A 25,944-nucleotide genomic window follows, 5' to 3' on the forward strand; every position below is an offset into this window, starting at 1 on the left:
TCATCATCATGTTAAATCTTGATCATTAAAATGCTGTTCTCACGCTCTCACACCACACATCTGTTTTCTTACACAGGACCGTACGCTCCATTGTTTCTATAGTGTGAAATCTAATGTGTGTAATAATTGTGTAAAGGCTGAAGTGTATTTTAATGCTGCAAACATTTGATAACGTCTCAGTGGTCTAACAGCCCCTCAATGTCAAAATAAGTGAGGTGACCAATCAAATGAAAGAAGACGAGAGTTAGTGTTTACAGAGCCGAGCGGTTCTTTAAATAAAGTTTTTCATGTGCAGATGATCTGATGAGCTCAGAATATAAATACAACAAGTAAAGTTTCATGTTAAGTGTGTGTGAATGTCCCACATTAAACTGTTTCCTTATAATGGACTTCAATGGAGGAGAAAACACTTAACGTGACATTATTGACTTTATCTGTGGAATAAAAACTCCTTCTTTTGACAGCAGCTTGTGTTTATTTCAACAAACATTTGACAGAAATGTTGTTTTTTCTGGTCGTTGTTTGGGTAGTGAAGCACTTTTCACATTAAGTGTTTTAGAAAGTCTCAGTAAACTGTGTGTCTTTGAAAGTTTCTTTATTGTTTGTGTTAATCTATTAAAATGTTAATTGTATTTGCAAATACTTTAATGCATCATTAACAATAAATTCTAGAAGAGAAACTCTTTCTTTATTTCTGTCGTTCTTTTCTTTATGGCAAGATCTCTCATGTCTGATCTGTGCTCATCATTTAAAGGGACAGTTCACCTCAAATTAAAACTAATACAATTATGTTGAATTTTGTTAACAAATTCTTTGTCTTGTCACTTATAACGCAAGATTTTTGTGTTTTTTATGACATTCCTACATCCCAAATATCCCCCACCAACCCCTGAACATGAATATAGAAGATGATCATATAAGAATCAGTACATGTGTGACTATCAGAGAGATGATCATGTAAGAATCAGTACATGTGTGACTATCAGAGAGATGATCATGTAAGAATCAGTTCATGTGTGACTATCAGAGAGATGATCATGTAAGAATCAGCACATGTGTGACTATCAGAGAGATGATCATGTAAGAATCAGTACATGTGTGACTATCAGAGAGATGATCATGTAAGAATCAGTACATGTGTGACTATCAGAGAGATGATCTTACTTCAGTGTGTCCAGTTTACAGTGAGGATTCTCCAGTACAGTAGAGATCAGCTTCACTCCTGAATCTCCTACATTATTACCATACAGATCCAGATGTCTCAGGTGTGAGGGGTTTGATCTCAGAGCTGAAGTCAGAGCAACACAACCTTCATATGTGATCTTACACCCACTCAACCTGTAGAGATAAATGACAAACATTGCTGATAAACATGAAATGAAAAAGAGAAAACTAAACAATAATGAGAATAACAATTTCCTCATATAAACACATGTGAGTGTAATAAGTGTAATATTGTTGTTGTGTTTGTTTGTTAAACGCAGATGTTTGATGTTGAATCTCATGAACATCAGACTGATGAAGAACACTGAAGAGTTTTGAGTTCTTGTTGAAGAACATCACAGTGCTTTAGAGAAACTCCACACAAACTAAACTAAACCTTTGATAACACAAACACATCATCAACACCATCAAACTGTGATGTGACATCTTTACACTGATCGGATTATAATTCACACATCAGGGACCCGTTTCAATAAGGAGGTTCAAGCAACACTGAGTTAAAATATGACACACTCGCCCAATTTAAATCTAGATTAAAAACGCATCTTTTCAGCCAAGCATTCAATTAATGCAAATATGCTAAATAAATCAGATTTACATAGATATTATTTACTAGAATAATTGGATTTTTATAAAACACCATGTAGCGTGTTTTACACTTTCTTGGGTTTTTCGTTTCTCCCCTGTAAAGCTGCTTTGGAACAATGCAAATTGTGAAAAGCGCTATATAAATAAAATTGAATTGAACTCTGAGTTGATTTACTCAGATAATCTCTACTCTGAGTTTTCTGTTTCAGAACAGCTGGTTTCAATCAGTTCAATCCACTCTGAGTAAGTTTACTCAAAGTTACGCGTGTTCACAGCGGCTTTATAAAGACATCATCAATTGAGCGAAGATAACACGATTCACCATGGCAACGCCACGTGACAAAAAGCGCTCCGTTTATTTCTCGCCAGTCGAATTGGAGGCACAGTTACAAACATACAGCGAATATGAGCACATTTATAGAAGAGCAACACAAGAGCAGCAGCAAAAGAGAGAGAATCTGCGTGGGAGAAAATTGCTTTACGTGTCAACGTGTAAGTTTAATTGCTTCATATAGTATATATATATATATATATATATATACGATTTTTGTCATGTAGGTGCAATCCTTCTGCAATAAAAAGAACATGGTAACAGCTGAAAATGAAATCTTTCAGTCCGGTGAGTTTAAATGCTCTTGCTAGTAGGATGCCTGACTGGGAAATGTTTGATATATTTAATAAACTGGCTTTGAAAGTTATGAGGATATGAGAACTGAGCACTGTGGCTGTAGAAGACAGAAAACTGGCCACGCTTGCACCTGCTCCCCCAAGAAGATCATGGCTGGTTTTTCTAAATCCTGTTTGTAAGACAGCTATGCACCCAATCACATTGTGAAATCCTAAAGAGTATTTGAACTATTAGTTTACTTCCAGAGGTGACAGCAAGACCACATTTATTTGATCAGATTAATTCAGAAAGACGTTCACCATTCACCTGTAATCCTATGAAACTCCTCTTTGATGGCTCTCACAGGAAACTTAACAAAAGTATATAAAAAGTGTTTAAGAGCGATTCACACTTTTCTTACTGCTCTGCATACAGTTGCCTTGCTAACGTGTTCTGCATCTGTGTCATATAGAAAACTTCCGTTAGCAAAGACACATAAGGCCATACAGAGAATCTGCTCAGATGTCAGAGCGCATTCACTAGAGAGGTTTGTGATGTAAGGATGAAGCAGAGTGTGAATATATTTAATGGACTGTAAAGAAAAACGGTATCGCTCAAATAAAACATCCTCCGGATATGATAAATTTACGTCGTGAGAGATTATATGTTGAAGCCCCGTTTGGAAGTTTTATCTCTCTCTGAATGAATGCAGCTTCCTCATCTACAGGTTACTGTAAAAAAAACGGACATGCCATTTTAATGTCTGCGTAATTTATTAACTGCGCGATTAAGGAAAACGATTGAAGAAACAAACGGCGAAGGCAATTTCAACACCGCTCGCGCTGCTAAAAGGGGCGGAGATTGTAACAAACCTCGGGTTAGTGGAATAAAAGCTGCTCCAGACCAGGTTAGGTTCACAGAGTAGGTTACTATGGTTACTCACTCGGAGTATAAGATACCTTGATTTCTGAAACGGGCTTGACTTACCCCGCGGTCACGTGTTTGATATACCTCGCGTTCTGAAACTGAAAATCCAGAGTATCCCGTTTTCTGGGGTTAACTTACTCTGAGTTTCCACTTAACCTGCTTTCTGAAAAGGGTCCCTGATCCTGTGAATAATACACATCAACTCTCTAAAGTGATGAAAAGATCTGATGACACGACACCTGCTGTTTTACATCTACATCAGAGAAATGAGACCCTTGATGCTCTCTGGGTCAGGATATAAAATACTGGACAAATGTAAAAATTATTTACAATTTTAAATAATAAAATAAGGGATTACGTACAGCAGGCTGGCTATATATTTACCGGCTGTGTGTTTGATATGAAAGCTTTATTTGATTTTGATCGCATGTTTTTATAAAGTGACTGATGGTTAAAGGGAATAAAACTGTAACAGTGAACTGAATGTTGTTAGTTTTACTTACTTTATTTTTCTGGATTCTTTAATCACAGGCTGCAGTTTCACAAGAACTTCATCTGCTGTATTTTCACCTCCAATAAATTTATTCAGATGAAGTTCATCCAAATACTGATCAGACATCAGCAACACAAAAACTAAAGCTGACCACTGTGAAGAAGAGAGTTTGGAGCGTCCGACTGATCCAGATTTCACATAATGTTGAATCTCCTGCAGCAGTGAATCATCACCCAGTTCATTCAGACAGTGAATCAGATTGATGGATTTCTCTGGAGACAGATTCTCACTGATCTTCTGTTTAATGTACTCAATAGTTTCCTCTTTCTTGTAGGAGCATCTTCTCATGTGTCTCAGTAGATGCTGTAAGAGAATCTGATTGGACTCCAGTGAGAGACCCAGAAGAAAACGCAGGAAAAGATCCAGATGTCCATTCTGACTCTTTAGAGACTCGTCTACCGCTCTCTGATAAAGGTCAAATATTGACGTCTCTACTTGAGGTGGTTTTCTAGCTTTATTGAACACATTTCTCTTGTTGTTTGTGATGGAGATGTGAGCATAAAGAGCTGCGAGATGTTCCTGAACGCTCAGATGAATAAAGCAGTAAACTTTCCCCTGATACAAGCCAAACTCCTCTCTGAAGATCTGAGTGCACAGTCCTGAGTACACTGATGCTTCTGCTACATCAATGCCACACTCTCTCAGGTCCTCATCATAGAAGATCACATTCCCTTTCACAAGCTGCTCAAAAGCCAGTTTGGCCAGTTTGAAGATCATGTCTTCATCATTCTTCTCATAGTCCTTCTGATGTTTGATGTTTGTCTGAATGATCAGGAAGTGTGTGTACATCTGAGTGACAGTCTTGGGGATCTCTCCTTCACTCTCTGCTTCACTCAACATTCTCTCTAGAACAGTGGCTGAAATCCAGCAGAACACTGGGATGTGACACATGATGTAGAGGCTCCTGGATGACTTCAGGTGTGAGATGATTCTGTTGTTCAGACTCTCATCACTGATTCTCTTGCTGAAGTATTCCTCCTTCTGTTTGTCAGTGAAGCCTCGTACCTCTGTGACTCGATCAACACACTCAGAGGGGATGAGATCAGCTGCTGCTGGTCTGGAGGTGATCCAGATGAGAGCGGAGGGAAGCAGATTCCCCGCGATGAGGTTTGTCAGCATCACGTCCACTGAGGCCGATTCACTGACATCACACAACCTCACACTGCTGTGAAAGTCCAGAGACACACGACACTCATCCAAACCATCAAAGATGAACAACACTTTATATTCACCGCTGGAGATTTCCATTTCTTTAGTCTCTGGGAAGAACAGATGAAGAAGCTCCAGAAGACTGAGTGTTTGGTTCTTCATCAGATTGATCTCTCTGAAAGGAAGTGGAAATATGAGGTGGACGTCCTGATTCTCTTTCCCTTCAGCCCAGTCCAGAATGAACTTCTGCACAGAGACTGTTTTTCCAATGCCAGCGACTCCCTTTGTCAGCACACTTCTGATGGGTTTGTCTTGTGCAGGTAAAGCTTTAAAGATGTCATTGCATTGGATTGGTGTGTCCTCTGTTGCTGTTCTCCTGGATTGTGTCTCAATCCGTCTCACCTCATGTTCATTACTGATCTCTCCACTTTCACTCTCTGTGATGTAGAGCTCAGTGTAGATCTCATTCAGCAGTGTTGGGTTTCTCTCATGTGATGATCCTTCACACAAACACTCAAACTTCTTCCTCAGATTTGATCTGAATGTGTTGAGGACTTCAGGAAGTTTAGACTCATTGCTGTAAAGTTAAAATAACAGATTATTACTTAAATTAGAAAACTAAATGCCCAGAGCGAGAATTCTTCTCTGTTTTTGAGGAATTGTTCACTCATTCTCTCATGGATTACTCTTCCTTAGGCCATCTTAGATGTATATTACTTTAGATAAATACAGATGAATCATTGACAACTGTCGTAATTTTAACATCTTATTTTTGGAGCGTCAACAATTAGAAAACTACATAAGATGCACACATTATATTAGTCCAATTCAAAGCACAGTTGGATCTAATGTCTTCTGAAGTGAAACAATTGTTTTTTGTATGTGTTGTGAGAAACGATAAGATCATGTTTTCCTACAGCGCTCATAATTTTGACTTCATTCTTGAAAACTTTGTCTTGTTTTTGTCTCTTTTAATCGTATCACTAAATGCTGTTGTAGGGACCTATAAAGTGACAAATATTCCTTTATAAAAATATTGCAAATATAGCTTATTTTATTTATATTTTTCATTTTGTAATGACATGAGGATGAATAAAGGACAGAATGTGTATTTTTTTGCAGGAAGTACTGTGGTGAGTTATGAATAATATGATTTACCTGAAACCAGATTTTTGTGGTTGATTCTTAAACGGATCAATCATCCATCTCCTACAGACATGATTCATGAAAAGCAAGAATCAGACACTTGAAAATGAATAAAATCATTATTAACTTCGTTAACTACAGTTTTAACACTGCTGTGAGAGTAAATGACCACTGTGGCTTAATTATGATAATTTCATTTATACTAAGGTGACCAGACATCCCCGTTTTCTGGAGATAATTGTGGTTTTTGGTGTTCTGAAGATGTTTTACAGTCCAAAACAACCGGCTTGTTGATCGAGCTCTTTAAGAGCAATCATGCAGATTTCACCACTGATCTAGGAAATGTTCTTGTTTTTTAATCTGGTCACATTAAGTTACACTGTGTGCACACATGTGGTTGAAAGTGAACAGTGTACAGTTCACACACGTGTCTCTCAGTGAGTTTTCTGCTCTTTCTGTGCGAGCATCATTAAGGTAAACCTTTCCAAGACAGAACTTCTTGTTATCCCAGCCACTCCCATGACTCGGGTCAACCTCTCTACACAGTTCAGCTCATCTTCCATTAGCCCTTCCACGACAACCAAGAAACTCCTACAGATGGTTCAGAATGCAGGTACTACTTGAATTATTGTGGAGATTTCATTATGATTTGAAATGTATTTATTACATTTACATTTATTCATTTGGCAGACGCTTTTATCCAAAACGACCTACAAGTAGTTTTTTACAGTGTCACATTACTGCAGAGCAATCAGGGGTAAGGTGTCTTGCTCAAGGGCCCTTCAGTCATGACCTGCTGACACTGAGATTAGAACCAGCAACCTTCTGATCAGAAGACCAACACTCTAACCATTAGGCCACAGCTGACTCAGCTATTATGCCTTCTTCCGATGGTTGGCCCATCAGTTCTATCGCGATGGTACGTTATGAATTTAACAAATTATTAGGCTATGGGAGTTACTTAGAGAAATTTGGGTCTGAAAGCCAAAATTCTGACGCTCACTTACGGCCCTACTAGAGCAAGCTCCTGATTTTTCAGATTTTTCACCTCACGCGAACGCTCAATTGGTGTCATTCGCGCCGCAAGGTCATCGCATCTTTGCATTGACTTAACATGTAAATCACTCGCGCTTGACGCTTCATTCACGTTTGGTGTGAACACACTATAAGGCATTGTTCAGAGGGCCGGTCCAAATCTGTGGGCGGGCCACATTCATATATATATATATAAAACCCCTCCCCCCGCATCATTCAGAGGCGATGCTTCTTCACATTGCTTTGAAAAGTGTATTGCGAGAACTCTCTCTGTCTGCACACACACACACACACACACGCGTCCTGCAATAATAATCTTATTAATTTGAAACAGCAACCCAGAAATGTGTCACAAGCATTGATTAAAACAATGATGACAATAATCACATGAAAAAAAACGACTTAGATTCTGGACCTTGGGAAGTGACGGGGGTTTAAGGCGGCCCCCTGCCTATGGGCTTGAGGATTAGGTCTTGTATCTTCACTCTTAAAGTTGGTTGGTGGATCCATAGACACATCACTCTTCATAGACACACAGCTGGACTCTGGATCTGATCTCATCTGATCTACTGATCTATAACACACAACACATGACAGTCATTACTGTACTGAATTACTGTATCTATACCGTAAATATAAATAAAATAAATATATATATATACTGTATTTTTGTGTATGTCTCAATGAGTAAATTAAACAGCTCTCATTGCTTTTCTGTGTAAGAATGTGTTAATAATCATCAAAATAACATTTCCAAAAGATTAATAATTAAAAATCCTTCAATCTGGTTAATAAAATAAATGATCAAATATGTGAAGGTATAATCATGTTTTATTGATGTTTTATACCTGAGATCAGGCCGTGTCTCTTCACACCTAAAGTTGAATGTCGGATCCATAACGTTAGAAACTCTTCATAGACACACAGCTGAACTCTGGATCTGATCAACTAGAACACACAACATATTTATTTCTATTTTAAGTAGAATTATATTATCTGATAAACTTCTCATTAAAAATGTTTTTAACAAATATCAGAGAAATTGGTCACAAAATAAGGAGACGTTGCACATAAGTTACATTTCCTAAAACAGCTTTAAAGTATGATGATGATGATGATGATGGAGCTTCAAATGTGAATCTGATCAATCTGATCTCAACAACTGACACTGAATGAAAACCAAAGTGAATAAAAAGTCATTTAAAGTGTTAAAGAAAGAACTGCGTCACCTCGAGCGCACATTACTCACACTAACACATTATGAACGAATAACACACAAAACAATCTTTATAAGTAACGTTATCAAACAAACACAAGAGATTATGAGTGAAATACACTACAAGACTTTTATAAACTAGACATCATAGAAACACACAAACTGAGCAAATCTGAAAACAGACTTACTGCAACAAGACCAGACTGACAATCTGAGCAAAAGTCTTTTGTGTATTTTAGACATGAATCGGTTCTTTAGAGAAAACCCATAACCCTCAAAACTAACAACACGATGTTTTAGTTCTAGTCTTGAGCTCAAGTTTAGCTGAAGACTGAAGCTCTAGATCAGGGGTGGCGAACCCGCGGCTCTTTGACTGCTTTTTTGCGGCTCGGTTCAGTCTCCACATGTTCTGTGTAGGCCAGTACTATTCAATTGGCCCAGCCCATGGTCCCGTCAAAAACGCACATTCATACGTAAATTAGAAATTGTGCGCGCAGAAGCTGCATGCGCAAAACCGTTTTGTAAAATACATGAATCATTTTTATTTGTATGCGTGTGTGCTCCTGCACGCACTTTTTCAGTCACAACACAGGAGGACGAGCTGAAAACTGTCATTGCTGTTCTCTTCCTTCATAACTCGTACTGAAAAGGTTTGAGTTGCAGAGGAATTTGTGACTGTTTCACATAAAAGTTTCGTAATTATTAAGTTTGTGGTTTTTCCTCTTTTTTTCTTATGTGCTGAGGGGCCGCTGTGCCTTGGTGAAACGGTGTTTGTAGGCTACGTAAAGAGCTCTTTTCCAAAGTGCGATAAACCTTAAAAGCTGCCCCAAAGAACCAGCAAAAGTAATGATTATGAATGTGTAAAAAATTGCAATAATTGAAAAATAGCAGCTGCTTCACCGCTGAAATGACTGGCCCTTCTTGGAAATCTGGCCCAACGGAATTTCACAATTCATTCAACTTTTTTGAATTTTATTTAAAAATAAATAGGAATTAATTTAAATGTATTTTATTAATGTAATTGTACTTTTTTTAAATAATATATTATTCGTATAATTGTTTGTAATAATTAACAGAACCTCAACTCTCGCGCAATTTAACGTGGCTAGCCTACTGACAGGAGCTGCCGCTGTCTGTTAAGTGAAGTACGTTCGTAGGAATTATCATGACAGAATCAAAGAAGCATACAGCTAAGCGCAAATATGAAGATGAGCACAGAACATTTTTATCTGAATGGGAGGATTTATATTTTTTTGTTGAACGAAATGGAAAACCATTCTGCTTGATATGCCAGACGTCGTTGTCGCATTTTAAGGCTTCAAATCTTGAGCGCCATTTCACATCACTCCATTCTACGGTGGCCCGGGAATTTCCCAAAGGCAGTGAACTTCGCAAGCACAAGGTAAACACTTTGAAACGTCAGTCAGAGAAGCAAAGTCAGCTTTTTCGGAAATTTACCAAGCATTCAGAGACAGTAACATTAGCGTCATATCAGCTGGCATGGAACATTGCTCGTGCAAAAAAACCATATCGTGAAGGAGAGTTTCTTAAAAAGTGCCTTAATGATGTTGTTGCTATTCTTTGTCCCGAAAATGAAAATGTTAAACGTTCAGTAAAAGACCTTCAGCTGTCACGGCACAGTTGAAGAGAGAATATCGAACATTAATGACTTAGTTGAAACACATTTATATTCAGATCTTCAGAAGTGCCGGTATTTTAGCATTGCTTTGGATGAGTCTTGCGATGTTCAAGATAAGCCACAGTTAGCAATATTTGTACGATTTGTGTCAGAAGACTGCACAATTAAGGAAGAGCTGCTTGACATTGTGCCACTAAAAGACAGAACCCGTGGCATCGACCTGAAAGAGACACTGATGTCTGTTGTTGAGAAAGCAGATCTGCAGCTATCAAAGCTAACAGCAATAGCCACTGATGGAGCACCAGCAATGTTGGGATCTGGGAAAGGCCTTGTAGGGCTGTGTAAAGCTGATGACCGTTTTCCTGAATTTTGGACATTTCACTGTATTATCCACCAAGAGCACTTGGTGTCTAAAAAGCTGAACTTGGATCACATCATGAAACCTGTGCTGGAAATTGTCAATTTTATACGCACACATGCTCTCAACCACAGGCAGTTCAAAAATCTCATTGCTGAGCTTGATGAAGATCTTCTATCTGATCTGCTTCTTCACTGTTCTGTAAGATGGCTTTCAAGAGGTAATGTGCTTTCTCGTTTTTTTGAGCTTTTGAATCCAGTGAAGCTGTTCCTCGCAGAGAAACATAAGGACTATCCTGAGCTACGTGATCCCCAGTGGATTTCGGACTTGGCTTTTTTGGTCGACATGCTGCATTATCTGAATGGCCTCAATGTGGATCTGCAAGGAAAGTCAAAGATGGTGTCTGACCTGGTGCAGAGTATTTTCACATTTGTCAACAAACTCAAGCTGTTCAAGACTCATCTATAAAAGAGGCAGTTAACACATTTTCCATCCTTGTTGAAGGCAAGTGGACATGCAGCAGAAGTTGTAAATGTGAGAACTGCACGGTATGCAACACTGCTTGAAAATCTCGAACAGAGTTTTGAGGAAAGATTCTCTGGCCTACGCCAAAGAAGAGCACAAATTTCATTTCTTATCAACCCATTCACTGCTGAATCAGACTGTTTAAAAGCCCCTTTAGTGGAAGATGAAGCAGCATCTCAGCTTGAAATGATTGAACTTTCTGAGGATGACAGACTGAAAAGTGTTCTGAGGGAAGGAACCGTGGAGTTTTGGAAGATTGTGCCGAATGAGAAATATCCCAATGTCAAACAGGCTGCAGTCAAACTATTGTCAATGTTTGGGTCTACTTACGTGTGTGAATCCCTTTTTTCCACACTGAAACAAGTGAAATCAAAGCATCGCTCTGTCCTGACTGACACACACATAAAAGAGTTACTACGAGTAGCCACAACTGAATACAAGCCAGACTTCACAAAGATTGTGGAAACCAAGGAGTGCCAGGTGTCCCACTGAGTCATGTAACCATTTAGGTAGGCTGATAGCCTGATAATATGACAAACATTGACACACATTAAAATCTATTAAAACCATTGTGTTATGTAATTTGTAAACTGTAATAAGTAATACTTTGTAATTGAAATGTTATTCAATAAATAACCGTTATGTGAGACACATCTGTTTTGTGGCTCTTTGGAGTGATGAGGTTTTTTTTTTGGCTCATCATGCTGAACAGGTTCGCCACCCCTGCTCTAGATACTCTGTGGCCTTGCGAAGATAAACGACTGAATAACAGTTTTAAAAGCAATAAAACATCATGAACTCGACACTTACCTCGATTAAAATGTTATTAGATCCTCAAAAGATCCCATCAGAGTTAAAAAGAGACTTTACGCGTTATAATAAAACACTTTAATACTCGACAGAACTTAACATGTTTTTAAAAGGCGTTTATAAAATGGACGCCGGGAGAGAGTCACGTGATGTACTGCGCTCACTCTTTCACTTTCGATTTGATTAAAAAATGGTTCAAAATTCATACAAACGTTTAAAATACGTCAACATTTCTTAAACCAACCCACCAAAAATAAAATGTTTCGTGCCGCTTTCTTTAGCCCTGAGTGTGTTCAGGTGTTTGTCATCTTTAATCTTCTTTAAGCGCAGAGGAGCAACTGTGTCTCTGAAGATCTTCAGTGTTATTACTCATGCGAGAGATTTGAGAGGTTCAGGCAGATTATCAAGAAAAACACCTTTTATAGTTAAAGTGTTCTACCGTGAGACAGTATTAAATCTAAAGTATGATTATGAAGGTGAGTGGGTCCTGACACATGTTGACTAACACCCCTGGAGTTAAGAGTGTCTTTAAAAGCCATTCCTAAAGCATCTGTATCATTATCTACATGATGTTAAAGTCACCATCAACAAGGACTCTTTCTGCAGCCAGTAGTTCAGATAAGAACCACCAAATACTTTAATAATATCTGTGTGGTGGAGGCCTGTATACAATAGACAGGATACATTTTAAAGATGTTTTATCCTTAGTAAAATATTTATATTAATCTTTGGGGACAGACTCATTTAAAGCAATATAATCATCAGGCTTTAGCCATGTTTCTGTCAGACAGAGCTTTATACTTTATGGTCTGTTATCATATCGATAAGTAAAAGTTTGTTGAAAGTGTTCCACCTGTTGACAGGATCAGGTGGTGTTTAACAGCGCGACACAACGAGCTGCGTTTAATGGAGCATGAACGTGTAGTATATAAACACACAGGGGCGTATGCAGAAACAGTTTTGGCGCCCCCCCTGCTAAATAAAAAAGTGTGCCTGACATCATCATGTGTGGGCTTGAAATAATAAAGGTTTATTTTAAAATTATATCAGGCAGATACTGTAAGCCTATATATGGTATATGGACACAAATATATAAGAATGTATTCATGGAAATTTCTCTGCCATTTCTTTCTTTTTGCCGTATCTAAAACGTACCGATCCGTACCGAAACGTGACACAAGTGTATCGTATCGAACCAAACCCTGATTTTTGTGAACCATTACACCCCTACCTTTTCCATATTCATAATATTAGGAAATTAATCTGTTGGTATCAAGTTGGTATCAAGCTCCCTCTACACTTCCACCTAATGTTAGACCTACCTGTTGCTTTCCCCTGTCTTTCCTGATCCACCATCCTCACACCTTAATAAAATGAACTTTGCTGTTAAATATAGCAGCCTAAATTCAATTTTTAAATCAGCCTAGGGATGGCATCAGATAAGACAACTATTATGCAGTAAGGTTGTGCTGCTGTTGAAATTACATTAACATTTGGGATTTAAAAAAGTACAAATATGACACACACACATACATATAGAAAAGTAATTACAGGGTCACATCTCTCTCTGTTTAAAGGTCTGTGCTGATATATATATACACACACACACACACACACACACACACACACACACACACACACACACACACACACACACACACATATAGCACAGATCTTTAAAGAAGGAGAAATGTGGCCCTTGCAGCTTCCATGTCACCCAGCAGTTGTAAAGTAGCCTGTATGTCTGACAGCACAGCTGAGCTAACATGAAGCTAATGGTAAAATAAAATCCATGATAAACCAGCCTTATTGCATAAGGAATGTTTTCCAGCTTCTAGTCATTTATTGTGCATGCTACCTTATATTTACCAGTTCTTATTTTACTTTAATAAAATTGAGATATTTCATTCATGGCATTGGTACAATGGTACAAAAACGGGTGCTCATCAAGCTCGCTAGCTAACGTTAGTCTGTTAACATGAATATTGTATTTGCAAGAATAGACGTCACATTTTAAATCCTACATGTTGCCTTTCACCATCCACGTAGCTGACGTCGCATCCCTTGACAGGCCATCTCCCCTTTCCATCTTTCTTTTACTATTTTTAGCCCCCGAAGGCTTTTTTGGTTTATCCATCTTTTTCAAATTCAAATTTCAACGACAACTCACTAACGTTACTGCGTACTTAACGTAACTCACGGCGCCCCGCCCACTCGCGATATTACCCTTCTGTCTAAATAAATGATATGAAGGAATCTTATGAGGGCACCGGTGCCGCCTGTTAGTCCTCTTAAATGTATATAACATTTTATATATACAATAACATAGAAATTTTATAAAAATGTATATAACTTTTATTATTTCACATTTTTTTAACGATCGCGTTGGCGCCCCCCATGGTGCGGCGCCCCTATGCGCCGCATATAGCGCATACCCACTTTTTGCGCCACTGTAAACACATCATATTATAATACTCTTCTTGTTTGTGAAATGAAAAGTGTTTTAAATCCTCAAAAAGATGGGGTCTGTTGTCAAAACATTGCTGTCAGAATCAAAGCGTAAAGGTCACACAGGAATATATGTATTTTATTAAGATCATGTTTGGCACGTGACAGCTATTATTTAAAAACGAATAATTTCGTGTTTGTTTGGTGTTTGATGAAATGCATAGGGACATGTGCTCAACTAATCACAATCATTCTCAATTTACCTTATTTCTACTCAAAGTCCTGCTGACGGGGAAACACGGAGCTAAGTCCAGACGGGACTGGATTTGGGTATTGTTCACCCTGGGACAGAACATTGGACAAACCTTGATTTTATTGTTTCCCTGGGTCTTTGGGGTGATGTCATTTTAATATTGTCATTTTAAACTTAACTTATAGAAATAATAAAATACTATTTTATATATATTTCTTGTGTCGTTCTCGCTGTGTTGGTGTGGCTGGGAATCCAAATTTATATTTATATTTAACAGACTTCTAATCTGTTACAAACACATCTACATTAAGTTGTGACAAAATAGGATTTAAATATAAATGATGTCAAACGAATGATATAATTATAAAATGTCTTATTTAATCTTCTCTTGACATTAAAGCAGTAAACAGGGTTCATCACATCTGACACACACAGCAGACAATATCACGACTAAAAGAGTCTAATAGAAACGCATCCTGACATCTAGTCTAAAACAAGGCAACATTTGAGCTGTAAGTGAAAATCTAACAGACGTCTCAACAACCTCGTAATAGACCAGAGATATAAATGTGTCTCTGTCTCTGGTGTTGTGTTGGACTTGAGCAGATTGACCGGTCATTTCCTGACAAACAAAGATCTAATGAGACTCTTGGATCTGAAAGATCTACATTCTTGTCAAAGCCAAAGTTGGATCAACTGTAAATGATGTAGAATTATAAAATGAACTTTACTGACTGTTGATCTCTGACTCCAGAACTGCACGACCTCCATGAAATGTTATGTATCCCCGAAAAAACCTTCTTAAGACAGTTCTCAAAACTGTGAGTTAGGGTTAGTAATCAAGATGGATATTAATACAAAAAATGAAGAAGAAACAAAAGCTCATCAATATTCATTTAAAATGAAGAAACCTTAAAAGATCTTATATTGTATTTGGTTGTTTCGCATGTGACGTGTTTCATTCAGCAAGAATCATCATTTTGACGTTTACTTGTCATTAAGAGATATTTATTTATGTAATAGTGATCAGCTCTAGATCTCTTACTTTAGCTTTCATTATAAAAACGGAGCGCTTGTAACATTATTCTGGAATAAAGTCCCCGATAGCAACTGACATTGATTTAATGTCGATTTTTGTTAGAAAAGTCAGTATCGGTTGTCAATCAAATTTCAATGTTGAATCAATGTTTACTATTTGGTTTGTACATCAGAACGTTTTACGTCAGAATTAAAACATTGATTTAATATCGAAATGTGGTTATCAACAAGTGTAAAACATTATCAATATCAAATTTTAAGATTTCAATTGGAAATAAACCACAAAACTGTTTGCTCGAGCGAAGATGCGATGGGGTTTTACAGCAAATATCAAACAATTACTAAATGATATCTTGTTTTTTAACAAGGCCTATATAATATATAATAATCCTATATAATGTTCTTTCAGTCAGTGTGGGGCAAGTACAGAAAACTCTTGTTGCTACTCAAGCTGTAAACGTTGCTGCGTTATGAAATGACAGTGTTGTTCAACCATGAACTCCTTGCTTTGCTAAACCACATAGTTCTTATGAAGACTGTAAGCTTAATGAACACAAAGGTTTAGTTATGACTTTACTTCTTCACCGTTGTCTCTATGTTGCCAGGTTTTTTGTTTGGACCTGAAAATTGTAGCACCACTTCGGCTCAGTAATGTAAGTAAAAAATTATCAATCAATTATTAAATAGCAGCAAAAAGTCAGTAATGAAATAACTGAATGGACTTCAGTGTTGTTTGGTTACAACATTCTTTAAAATATCTTCTGTTGTGTTCTGCAAAGTCAGTCATACAGATTCAGATTGACATGAGAGGGAGTAAATAATGAAAGCTATCCCTTTAAAACAACAGAAAATATATTGATATATATAACAATACAAATAGTTGATTATTTAAAATAATAAAAAAACACCTGCAATAAAAAAGAATCCTGAAATGTGTTTAACTTTCACTTCAACTAGTTTACTTGGAACAAACCAAATGTGTTTTCAATAGAGTCCAGCGGTCTGAATAATAATAGTGAAAACTTACATACTGATCGACTATTAAAACCGAAATGTGACGTTTATATTCTATATTGTGATTAAACGTAGATACAGATTTAAATCCTATAGTGCAAAACTTCAATTCATCTATTTCTGTGATGACTCTCTTTTCTCAAACGCTCTCGTCATTATAAGGTCTATGTCGCCCTCTGCTGGAGAAACACTGTAAACATCAATATAAAATGATACGTCACAACTCTACAAAGATCACATATGACCGAGAAAAAACACAAACTTGTCCCGCCGCTGGATTACAAAGAAAAACACTTTTTATCCAAAACAAACAAACATTATATCTCAGAATCATGACGCAACCACCTGTCAGTCATCCGTTCAGCGGACACGCCCACATTTCATGAGCTTCTTCTTCTTTAAGGTTTTATTGGCGGTTGACAAAGAACAAAATGGCGCTTTACCGCCACCAGCTGGTGTGGAGTTTGGATCAAAACGAGTTCTTTTGTTTTTTTTTTATTATATCTTTTTCCACAAATGTGTTATTCTAAGATATTAAAATATACAGCTATAACATTCATTTCCAGAATTGTTTTGTTAAATATCTCCTAATATAAATTGCCTTAGAATCTTTATCTTTTTTTTTTTTTTTTTTTTTTTTTTTTTTTTTTTTATTGAACAAATATTCATGTACAAACATTATGGCAATGATAACAGTTCTTACCCATAAACGTACAAAACGGGTGCAGGTGCATAACATACACACAAACAAGAAAAATCGTTAAATAATAATACAAGTAATAAAATAATAAATAAAATAAAATAAAAAATAAATAAATAAAAAAATAAAAAAAATAAAAAAAATAAAAAAAATAAAAAAAATAAAGATAAAAAAAATATAAGGGGCTAGGGTTTTTTCTTTAAATCAAATTCTTCTATTTTAGACAAAAGACTAATTGCATTATTCTTCTTAATTACTGTAAGGGCTTTTGTAAATGAAACAAATTCACCATGAAAGGCATAGAACCTTGGTATCACCTTTAGGTATTTAGCTTTATGCACAAAAAATTTCCCAAGCATGAGGATATTGTTAACCAGGAAGTCATTGTCATTTGCCATTATACGTCCATATATAATGTCCTTTGGTGTGAAGTCTTTGAGGTGGGGTATCTTTGGATGAAGCCAGTCGTATATGTCAGACCATAAGGCCTCTACATACATACAATGAAAAAACAAATGCTCTGAGGTTTCAATATCATCACAGAATAAACATTTATTGGAATCAAAACCAAATCGAATTCGTAAAAATTCACTCGATGGATATATCCCATTTAGAATTTTGAAATGAACTTCTTTAACTTTGGGGGGCAAAGGAAATTTTAAATATTTGGTTCGAAGTCTGGGAATGGTATCTTTTGAAAAAAAAATTGAAATTGAGTTTCTATAAACTAATACAGGAAAAGAAATGTTGTTAAATTTATTTCTAATCGTTTGGTTTGAAAGTTGGCATCCTTTAAAATCACGGCCTTCAACTACAAGTGCGGGGAGATGTGGGATTATAGCGACAGAATAAGAGAGAGTTTCTTTAATTAGACATATAACAGATTTTGGGATGGCTTTAATAATAGACTCAAATTTGGCCCGATTGCAAATGAGATTATATTTAACACAGAAACTTTCATATGGTATAATTCCACTATTACTGTCAATTAAATGGGACACTGACCAAATACCTTTCTCCATCCAGTTCTTGTCAAACAGTGATTTGTTCCTGACCGTAATATATCTATTGTTCCATAATGGTGAATTATGTGGTGTAAAATTATGATTATATAAAATTTTCCAATATAACAAAACCTGTTGATGAAACTTGGATAGTTTAATTGGAAGACGTTGAACGGTGAAATTCTATTCCTCCTAATTTCTTAAACAATTCTCTGGGAATGTGAAACCAACAATTATTGTGGTTCAAGAAGGATTTCAACCACTTAATTTTCAGCGTCCCATTTATAGAATCAAAATCAATTGCTTGTAGCCCTCCATCTTTATAATCTTTTGTTATCTCAACTCTTCTTATGTAATGGGTTTTTTTCCTCCAGATGAAACCAAAGTTAATCTGGTTGATTTTTTTAATGGCTCTATTCGAAATAGCTATTGTGTATGCAGGATAGATTAACCTTGAAATGCCCTCCATTTTAGTCAAAAAAACTCTACCTAATAAGCTTATATCACGCAACAACCAAGAGTTAAGTTTAATTTGACATTTATCTAAAACTTTCCACACATTCATATCCTCCAATTCACCAGAATCTTTTGAAATAAGCATTCCTAAGTACTTAACTTTAGACTTTATAGGGATGTTATAAGCCTCAGTCAAAAGACATTGATGAATTGGCATTAATTCACATTTATCCAAATTCATTTTCAAACCGGAGGCTTTAGAGAAGGTGTGAATTATTTGTAAAATTTTGGGGACCTCAGTTAGCTGTTTCATGAAAATGGTAGTATCATCAGCAAACTGGCTAATGATAACTGGCTGGCCAAGTATCTCCAAGGGGGCTATGCTTGAGTTCTTAATAAAGATAGAAAGCATTTCTGTAGTTATAATAAACAGAAAAGGGGAAATAGGGCAGCCCTGTTTTATGCCACGATTGATTGGGAATCTTGGTGATGTACCTCCCGATAAAGAAACCGAACTATTCGAATTTTCATAAAGGGATTTTATAATATTTCTAAATTTATCACCAAAACCAAACAAATTTAAACAGTCAAAAATAAATTGGTGTTCAATTGAATCAAATGCCTTGTAGAAGTCAATGAAAAGAATAAAGCCACCATCTTCTATTAGATGTCCGTAATCTAAAAGATCAAGCACTAAACGAATATTATTATGTATGGATCTTCCCTTCATAAAACCGGATTGGGAATCACTTATGATTTTATGTAAAAATAATTTTAATCTGTTAGCATATATGAGGGTTACAATTTTATAATCTGTGTTTAATAATGTGATTGGTCTAAAATTATCTAAAATTTTTGGGTCTTTATCAGGTTTAGGGATTAAGGTTATGACACCTTGTTTCATAGAGAGGGGGAAAGTCATACATTCAGTTGCTTCTTTTAACATAAGCAAAAAAGGTTCTTTAAGAAAAATCCAGAAATGTTTATAGAAATTGGCTGTGAGGCCATCACACCCTGGAGATTTGTCTGAAGCCAAGCTATTTACTACTTTATCCAACTCATCGGAAGTAATATCAGCATCACACAGCGCTACATCCTCGTCATCTATCTGAGGAATAAGATCTTTAATATGATTGAAAAACAATATTTCATCGTCCAGGGAAAATGATGAGGAATATAGATTGCTGTAGAAAGAGACAACTTCCTTAGTGATTGAAGCTTGATCAGTAATTACCTTGCCCTGGAGCGATAAGGCTTTAATTGAAAGTTTCTCTTGCCTTCTTTTTTCTAAACGACAGAAGTAAGAGGTACTTCTTTCCCCATCCTCAATCCATTTGGCTCTGGACCTGATAAATGCTCCTTCCGCTTTACGAAGATAAATTTCATCAAGCTTGTTTAGAAGATTTTGAAGTTTCTGTTTATCATTCTCAGTAGGTGAAGTTTTACTATAATACATATTTATATCTTTAATGATGTTCATTTCAGTTAATCTGTTACTTTTATTGACTGTTTTTCCGAAATTAACTGAATATTCTCTAATTTTAAATTTAAGAAATTCCCATTTGGAAATATAGGATACAATCGAACTATCAGACATCACATTAGAGACCGTGGCTTTAATACCCTCATTAAACGATTGGCTTTTTAATAAACTAGAATTGAATTTCCAATACCCTTTATTCCGTTGGCTAACACCGGGAGGGTTAAAGCTCAATTTAATGACAGCGTGATCTGTGAGAGGAGCTGCTGACATACAACAGTCGCTGAAGAATTCTAAAGCGGAGACTGAGATTAACCAAAAATCTATTCTCGACTTTACTACATTGTTTGGTTTGAACCATGAATATTGCTTAACGTTAGGATATTTAAATCTCCAGAGATCCAATAGATTGTGAGTGCGACAAAGACCATTTAAAACAGGGTTGTAAGAACTGAGACTACATCTGGAGGGATATCTATCAAGCCATTCATCACTAACCATGTTAAAGTCACCACCCATAATTATGACAGCAGTTGGATAAATGAGTTTAAGGTTTACAATTACATTAGAAATACCTGAAATCAACTGTCTGTTTTGAATTAAATTATTAAACCCATAAACATTAATCAAAAAAATGTATTGATCATCCATTTCTAGAACACAAACAAGCCAGTGGCCATTGTTGCTAAATCTAGATGTCAATATTTTACCAGGCGAGTTACAGAACAAAATGGCCACACCTGCTGATCTATTAGACCCATGGTCAAAGATAATTTTTTCACCCCATTGGTTTACCCAAAACTTTTCATCCTCTGGTCTTGAATGAGTTTCTTGTAAGAAAATAAAGTGTGCTTTTTCACCCTTACAAAACAAAAATATTGATTTCCTCTTAGTGTTCTCTCTTAAGCCCCTAGCATTGAGTGAAATACATGAAAAAAAAATATTCATAAACAAACTAACAACCGTCAGTAAATATTAAAGTCCAACAGACTAAACTTTTAAAGAGAAGTGAGAAAAAGCTCAAATAGGCAATGTCCCTTCAGTGAGAGTTGAATGTAGATGAAACCATACTGCCTTCCCAAACCTATATCGTTACCTTGTGTGCTCCTAAGTGACTCTCTGTCCGTTAATATAACCCGCACCACCTCTGAAGAACGCACGCTTTCCAGCATCTCTTGCTTCTTTAATTTTTGGCCATAGAGCAGCTCGGGTCTCCCTGTCGGCTTTGCAGAGGTCTTCGATAAAGCTGATACGAAGTTCTTTACAAATCGCGTGATCCTTGGTCATTCTCCACAGCGCATCCCGATGCAATCTCTGAGTGAACTGAATTATGACGTGTCTTGATATGTTTCCCTCACGTCTCCCTATTCGATGAACTGAGTCCACAATCTGGTTAATGCTCGAGGACCATGAAGGTGAGATTTTGACCAGTAACTCAGCTACCACCACCCGTATGTCTTCGCCATCCTTTTCTTTTAATCCACGAATTCTGAGATTCCACCGCCGTTTGTATCGTTCTAACTCAAGGACACGTTCCATTAGATCTGCGTTGTCTTTCTTTACAGCCGTTACATCTCGAACTGTCGATTGCAGCTGCATTTTGCAATCTTTAATTTCTGCCGCGTTGAACTCGACAGCCTTAGCTATGCTAGACAACATGATGGAGTTCTGTTTCAGCTGGGAGCCCAGTGTATCCACCTTATCAGTTAGTTGCTTTATTGCATCCAAGACCGCATTCATACCTTCATTTCCTTCTGACCCCGTAATCTGCCTTTTAGCTGTTGGTGAGTTCTTTTCCGGTGAGAACGGATCTTTTCTTTTAGTTTTTTCGGTGGAAACAACTTCCATCCTAACGGCATACTCGTGGTCGTCAGTTGCGTCGATGCTGCTGGATAAATTACCCAGATTCCTTTCCTTCAATGACATGGTGCACAAACTGATTCGATGATTTAAAATACACTGTTGTTTATAATTTTAAAAAGGAGCACAATGTGGCAATTTGGATAGCAAAATATTGTTAATATCTGGGACAGGCCTAGAGAGCTCAGATCTTTCAAAGCACCTGGTCCGCCATCTTGCCGGATCCCTCGGAAACGCTAGAATCTTTATCTGCAGCCATAAATAGGACATCCGCTCGAATGAACCGTAATCACCCTAATACATGTGACTATCATAAACACTGAAGTGGAAGCGACTATTATAAATGTATAAGATAGTAAAAGACTATATGATTACCAAACAAATAACCAATTAAACTGTGTCCACCAAAGCGTCTTTATAAGATAAAATAATCATATCTGGTGCTATTCTGAACACGACCAGCTGGTGGCGCTTAACTGCGCGTTATTCCGGAGATGCGTTGGTTGGTGTGATTGAGAATATAAACAACAGTTAGTCTACTTGTTACTAGGATCTTATTTTGAAGAATATTACTTCATATGAAAAACCATTAATATTAACTTCTCCATTGTTGTGTATGATGGTGGTTTTCACAAACTGGGTCACAGAAGAATGACATTTATATATTTTTACTATTAAAATGAATAAACAAAAGTTGATCATGGATACTTTTAGAGTCACTAAGGTACTTTTTAAACAAAATATTTAAAACATAGACTTTAAAATCTATTTGATTCCAGTGCACACAGTTATGTACCGTAATGTGATGTGAAACAGCTCAATATACGCGAGGTCTCACTTCAAAACACTCTTGTGAGTAATAACATGTCATGGAAATATAGAGCAAGATCTGTACTGTCACACTGATAGTTTTTGCAGTGGTTTGCCGAACGTTGCTTTCTTTTATTCCTCTTATTAGTGAATCACCTGTACCGCACCAAAGGCAACGCAATGCTAATAATCTGTGCACTCTTTCAGCATCCACAACTTCTCAACTATTTTTCCTATTGGTCTATGGAACTGTTAATCTGCGGTAAACAAAGCAGATTTCATTACAAGCTTTGCTCAAGTTTCTGTTCTCTCTCTTCTAGAAGTTACTGAAACTTGGATCAAACCCGAGGACACTGCCACACCGGCAGCCCTCTCCTATAGTCACAGGAGGAACCGGTCTACTTCTCCCTAATGATTGAATATTCAAGCAGCTAGATGACACATTTCTATAATCATATGAAATAAACGACTTAAATGTGACATTTTCCTTTTAAAACAAAAGCTTTAGTTTCTCTTGTATTGAAACAGTATGTATTATTATTTAGTCAATTAAATATCTTATTTTAGAACTGCAGTCTATCTTTTCTCCAATGCTAATTAAAATAACAGCTAAATGTAGCTCTATGTAAATGAACGTGCTGTTGCTAATGTAAGTTTTGCTTTGCCTGAAGCCAAATAATAACAAAAGAACAGAATCCACTGGTAATGGTGCTCCAGGTTTAACACCGGGATGGGGTTCAAGTCTCTGATGTGTACTTTCTTGTTATTATTAGCTATAATACTGAAATAAACAACGGTGCTGAAAGATACTGAAATAATACATATTATATTGCAAAAAAATACCTTTTGTCTTTTTTAATCATTGACTCTTAAGAACTTTTTATTTGAGATCAAATTGAATTCAAGTTCTTAGATATTTTAAATGACTGAACACATATCTTAATGACATTCTTATCCCTGAAAACACTTTTATTAAACCTTTAGACAAACTGTATAAGAAAACAGTGCAGTAAAAAGTCTTGAAGCGTTTGGATAATGCACTTTAAAGATCTAAGAAAATGACTCTTATCTTTATTACTGTTACTTTATATAATCGCCATGGCAACAATGTTCAAGATATCCAAAATCCATTAGCAGTTTATTATCAGTATTTTGGCATCATTTTGGTGTGAATTGGATCATTTTCCAAGGAGAACAACACATTGGTCTGAGAACAAATAGCTCATCCACATGTCGTGTGTGATAATAACTAATTATCACCACTGAGAAAAAATGATTTTAAAGTTAAATGCATCAGGTGCCTTTTGAGAACATCTGTCTTGTTATACGTAAGTAGTAAAATAGTCATTGTTTCCATTCAAATGAACATTGATAATAGAGCACATTGTTGTCTTGTTCCGCATTATGACCAACAGAGGGCGATGTTGACTCTACAAATAAAGATTTTGGTATTTTTTGTCAATTCAACACTGAAACCACATCAATCTAAAAGATGTAACAGCGATTTAACATCAAACACTTTACACCCAAAACACTTGAGTACATTTTAAAGCTGTTAAACCAATGAAATATAATGTTTAAATTGTGGTAAAAAAACTAAAAACATTTCGATTATAATTGAGCACACAGATTGAGTTTATATTAAAAATATGATTTGTTAATTTAATACTCATTTTTTAATTCAACTTAAATAATATAAGTACATTTTAGAGAAATATACTGTTGGATTTTTTTTTCTTAATGTGATCCATTGAAAAAAGATAATAAAATAAAGATTTGATGAAGTTAATATAACTGTTATTTTGTGATGATTATATTTGAGAGTGTTATGAGCTATAATGCAGTTCTGCAGCAGTCAGTCTGAATGTAAAAGTCCTCTGCTTGAGAGGAGTCCTGAGAAATGAATTGACTTATTTCATGTCGTTCATTATTTTCAGTTGAAGGGATTGTTCAGCCATAATAAACTGTCATCATGTATGTATATGACTTTCTTCTGTCCATTGAGAAATGTGTCCATACAATGGAAGTCAATGGAGTTCAGTGTTGTTTGGTTACAACATTCTTTACATTTACATTCAAGCATTTGGCAGAAGCTTTTATCCAAGCAACTTACATTGCATTACATTGCGTTATACTATATATGTATACATAGGTATCTGCAATCCCATGGGATCAAACCCACAACCTTGAGCTCTTACCACTGAGCTGCAGGAAAGCTTCAAAATATCTTCTGTTGTGTTCTGCAGTCATACAGGTTCAGATTGACATGAGAGGGAGTAAATAATGAAAGCTATCCCTTTAAAACAACAGAAAATATATTGATATAGTTGATATATAACAATACAAATTGAAAAAATAATAAATAAGAGGGAAAACTGCATGTAATAATAAAGTATAAATAAACACACACACACGCGCATCCTGAAATGTGTTTAACTTTCACTTCAACTAGTTAACTTGGAACAAACCAAATGTGTTTTCAATAGAGTCCAGCGGTCTGAATAATAATAGTGAAAACTTATATACTGATCGACTATTAAAACCGAAATGTGACGTTTATATTCTATATTGTGATTAAACGTAGATACAGATTTAAATCCTATAGTGCAAAACTTCAATTCATCTGTTTCTGTGATGACTCTCTTTTCTCGTCATTATAAGGTCTATGTCGCCCTCTGCTGGAGAAACACTGTAAACATCAGTTTACATACAGATCACAAACATCCTCACAACAGCTGAAAGCTGTGAACTAAACCTAATAAAATCATATTTCTCTCACATTTCACGAAGGTGCAATAAGACGTCAGTAAGTAAATGCAAAATTGAGCGCTTGTATATTGAAGTTGAGAACTTAAACAATAAATCCATGTACACTAAGATTACACTTCCAGCCGCTGTGTAAACTTGTACATATAATAATCTGAAGCACTGATGGACAATAATCACACTGTGACTCATTCATGAAATATGAGTAAATTCAGAGTAAATTCAGATTTCATAGTTAAATGTTTTAATGAACTCCAGTCAATCATAAACACGATCTCATTCACGATTAGCATAATCCCGCCTACGAATCACAGCTACGCAAATGACGTAAACAGGAA

The 25,944-nt window shown here is 36.2% G+C and overlaps 2 protein-coding genes across 4 annotated transcripts in view; one reads left to right on the forward strand and one right to left on the reverse strand.

Annotated features, from left to right (window-relative positions):
• LOC306908485 (uncharacterized protein) overlaps positions 1-25,944 on the forward strand; it is a 236,329-nt gene that overhangs the window by 39,887 nt on the left and 170,498 nt on the right. The gene's annotated exons all lie outside the window — the stretch shown is intronic.
• The window catches only part of LOC306908490 (NACHT, LRR and PYD domains-containing protein 3-like), a 92,462-nt gene that overhangs the window by 12,481 nt on the left and 54,037 nt on the right, over positions 1-25,944 (reverse strand). Inside the window, exons 1-6 of one of the 3 annotated variants that reach the window (XM_079481408.1) lie at positions 11,778-11,921; positions 8,078-8,177; positions 7,645-7,803; positions 6,207-6,257; positions 3,850-5,625; positions 1,165-1,338 (exon numbers count right to left, since the gene is read on the reverse strand). In XM_079481408.1, the coding sequence (XP_079337534.1) occupies positions 1,165-1,338; positions 3,850-5,625; positions 6,207-6,257; positions 7,645-7,803; positions 8,078-8,127 (2,210 nt within the window). In that variant the 5' untranslated portion in view covers positions 8,128-8,177; positions 11,778-11,921. Of the gene's footprint in view, positions 1-1,164; positions 1,339-3,849; positions 5,626-6,206; positions 6,258-7,644; positions 7,804-8,077; positions 8,178-11,777; positions 11,922-25,944 lie in introns of those variants that run through there. The other 2 variants (XM_079481409.1, XM_079481410.1) reach the window with 2 other exon arrangements.

The sequence above is a fragment of the Barbatula barbatula genome (genome assembly GCF_947034865.1).
Source record: "Barbatula barbatula genome assembly, chromosome: 19".
Classification (NCBI taxonomy): Eukaryota; Metazoa; Chordata; class Actinopteri; order Cypriniformes; family Nemacheilidae; genus Barbatula; species Barbatula barbatula.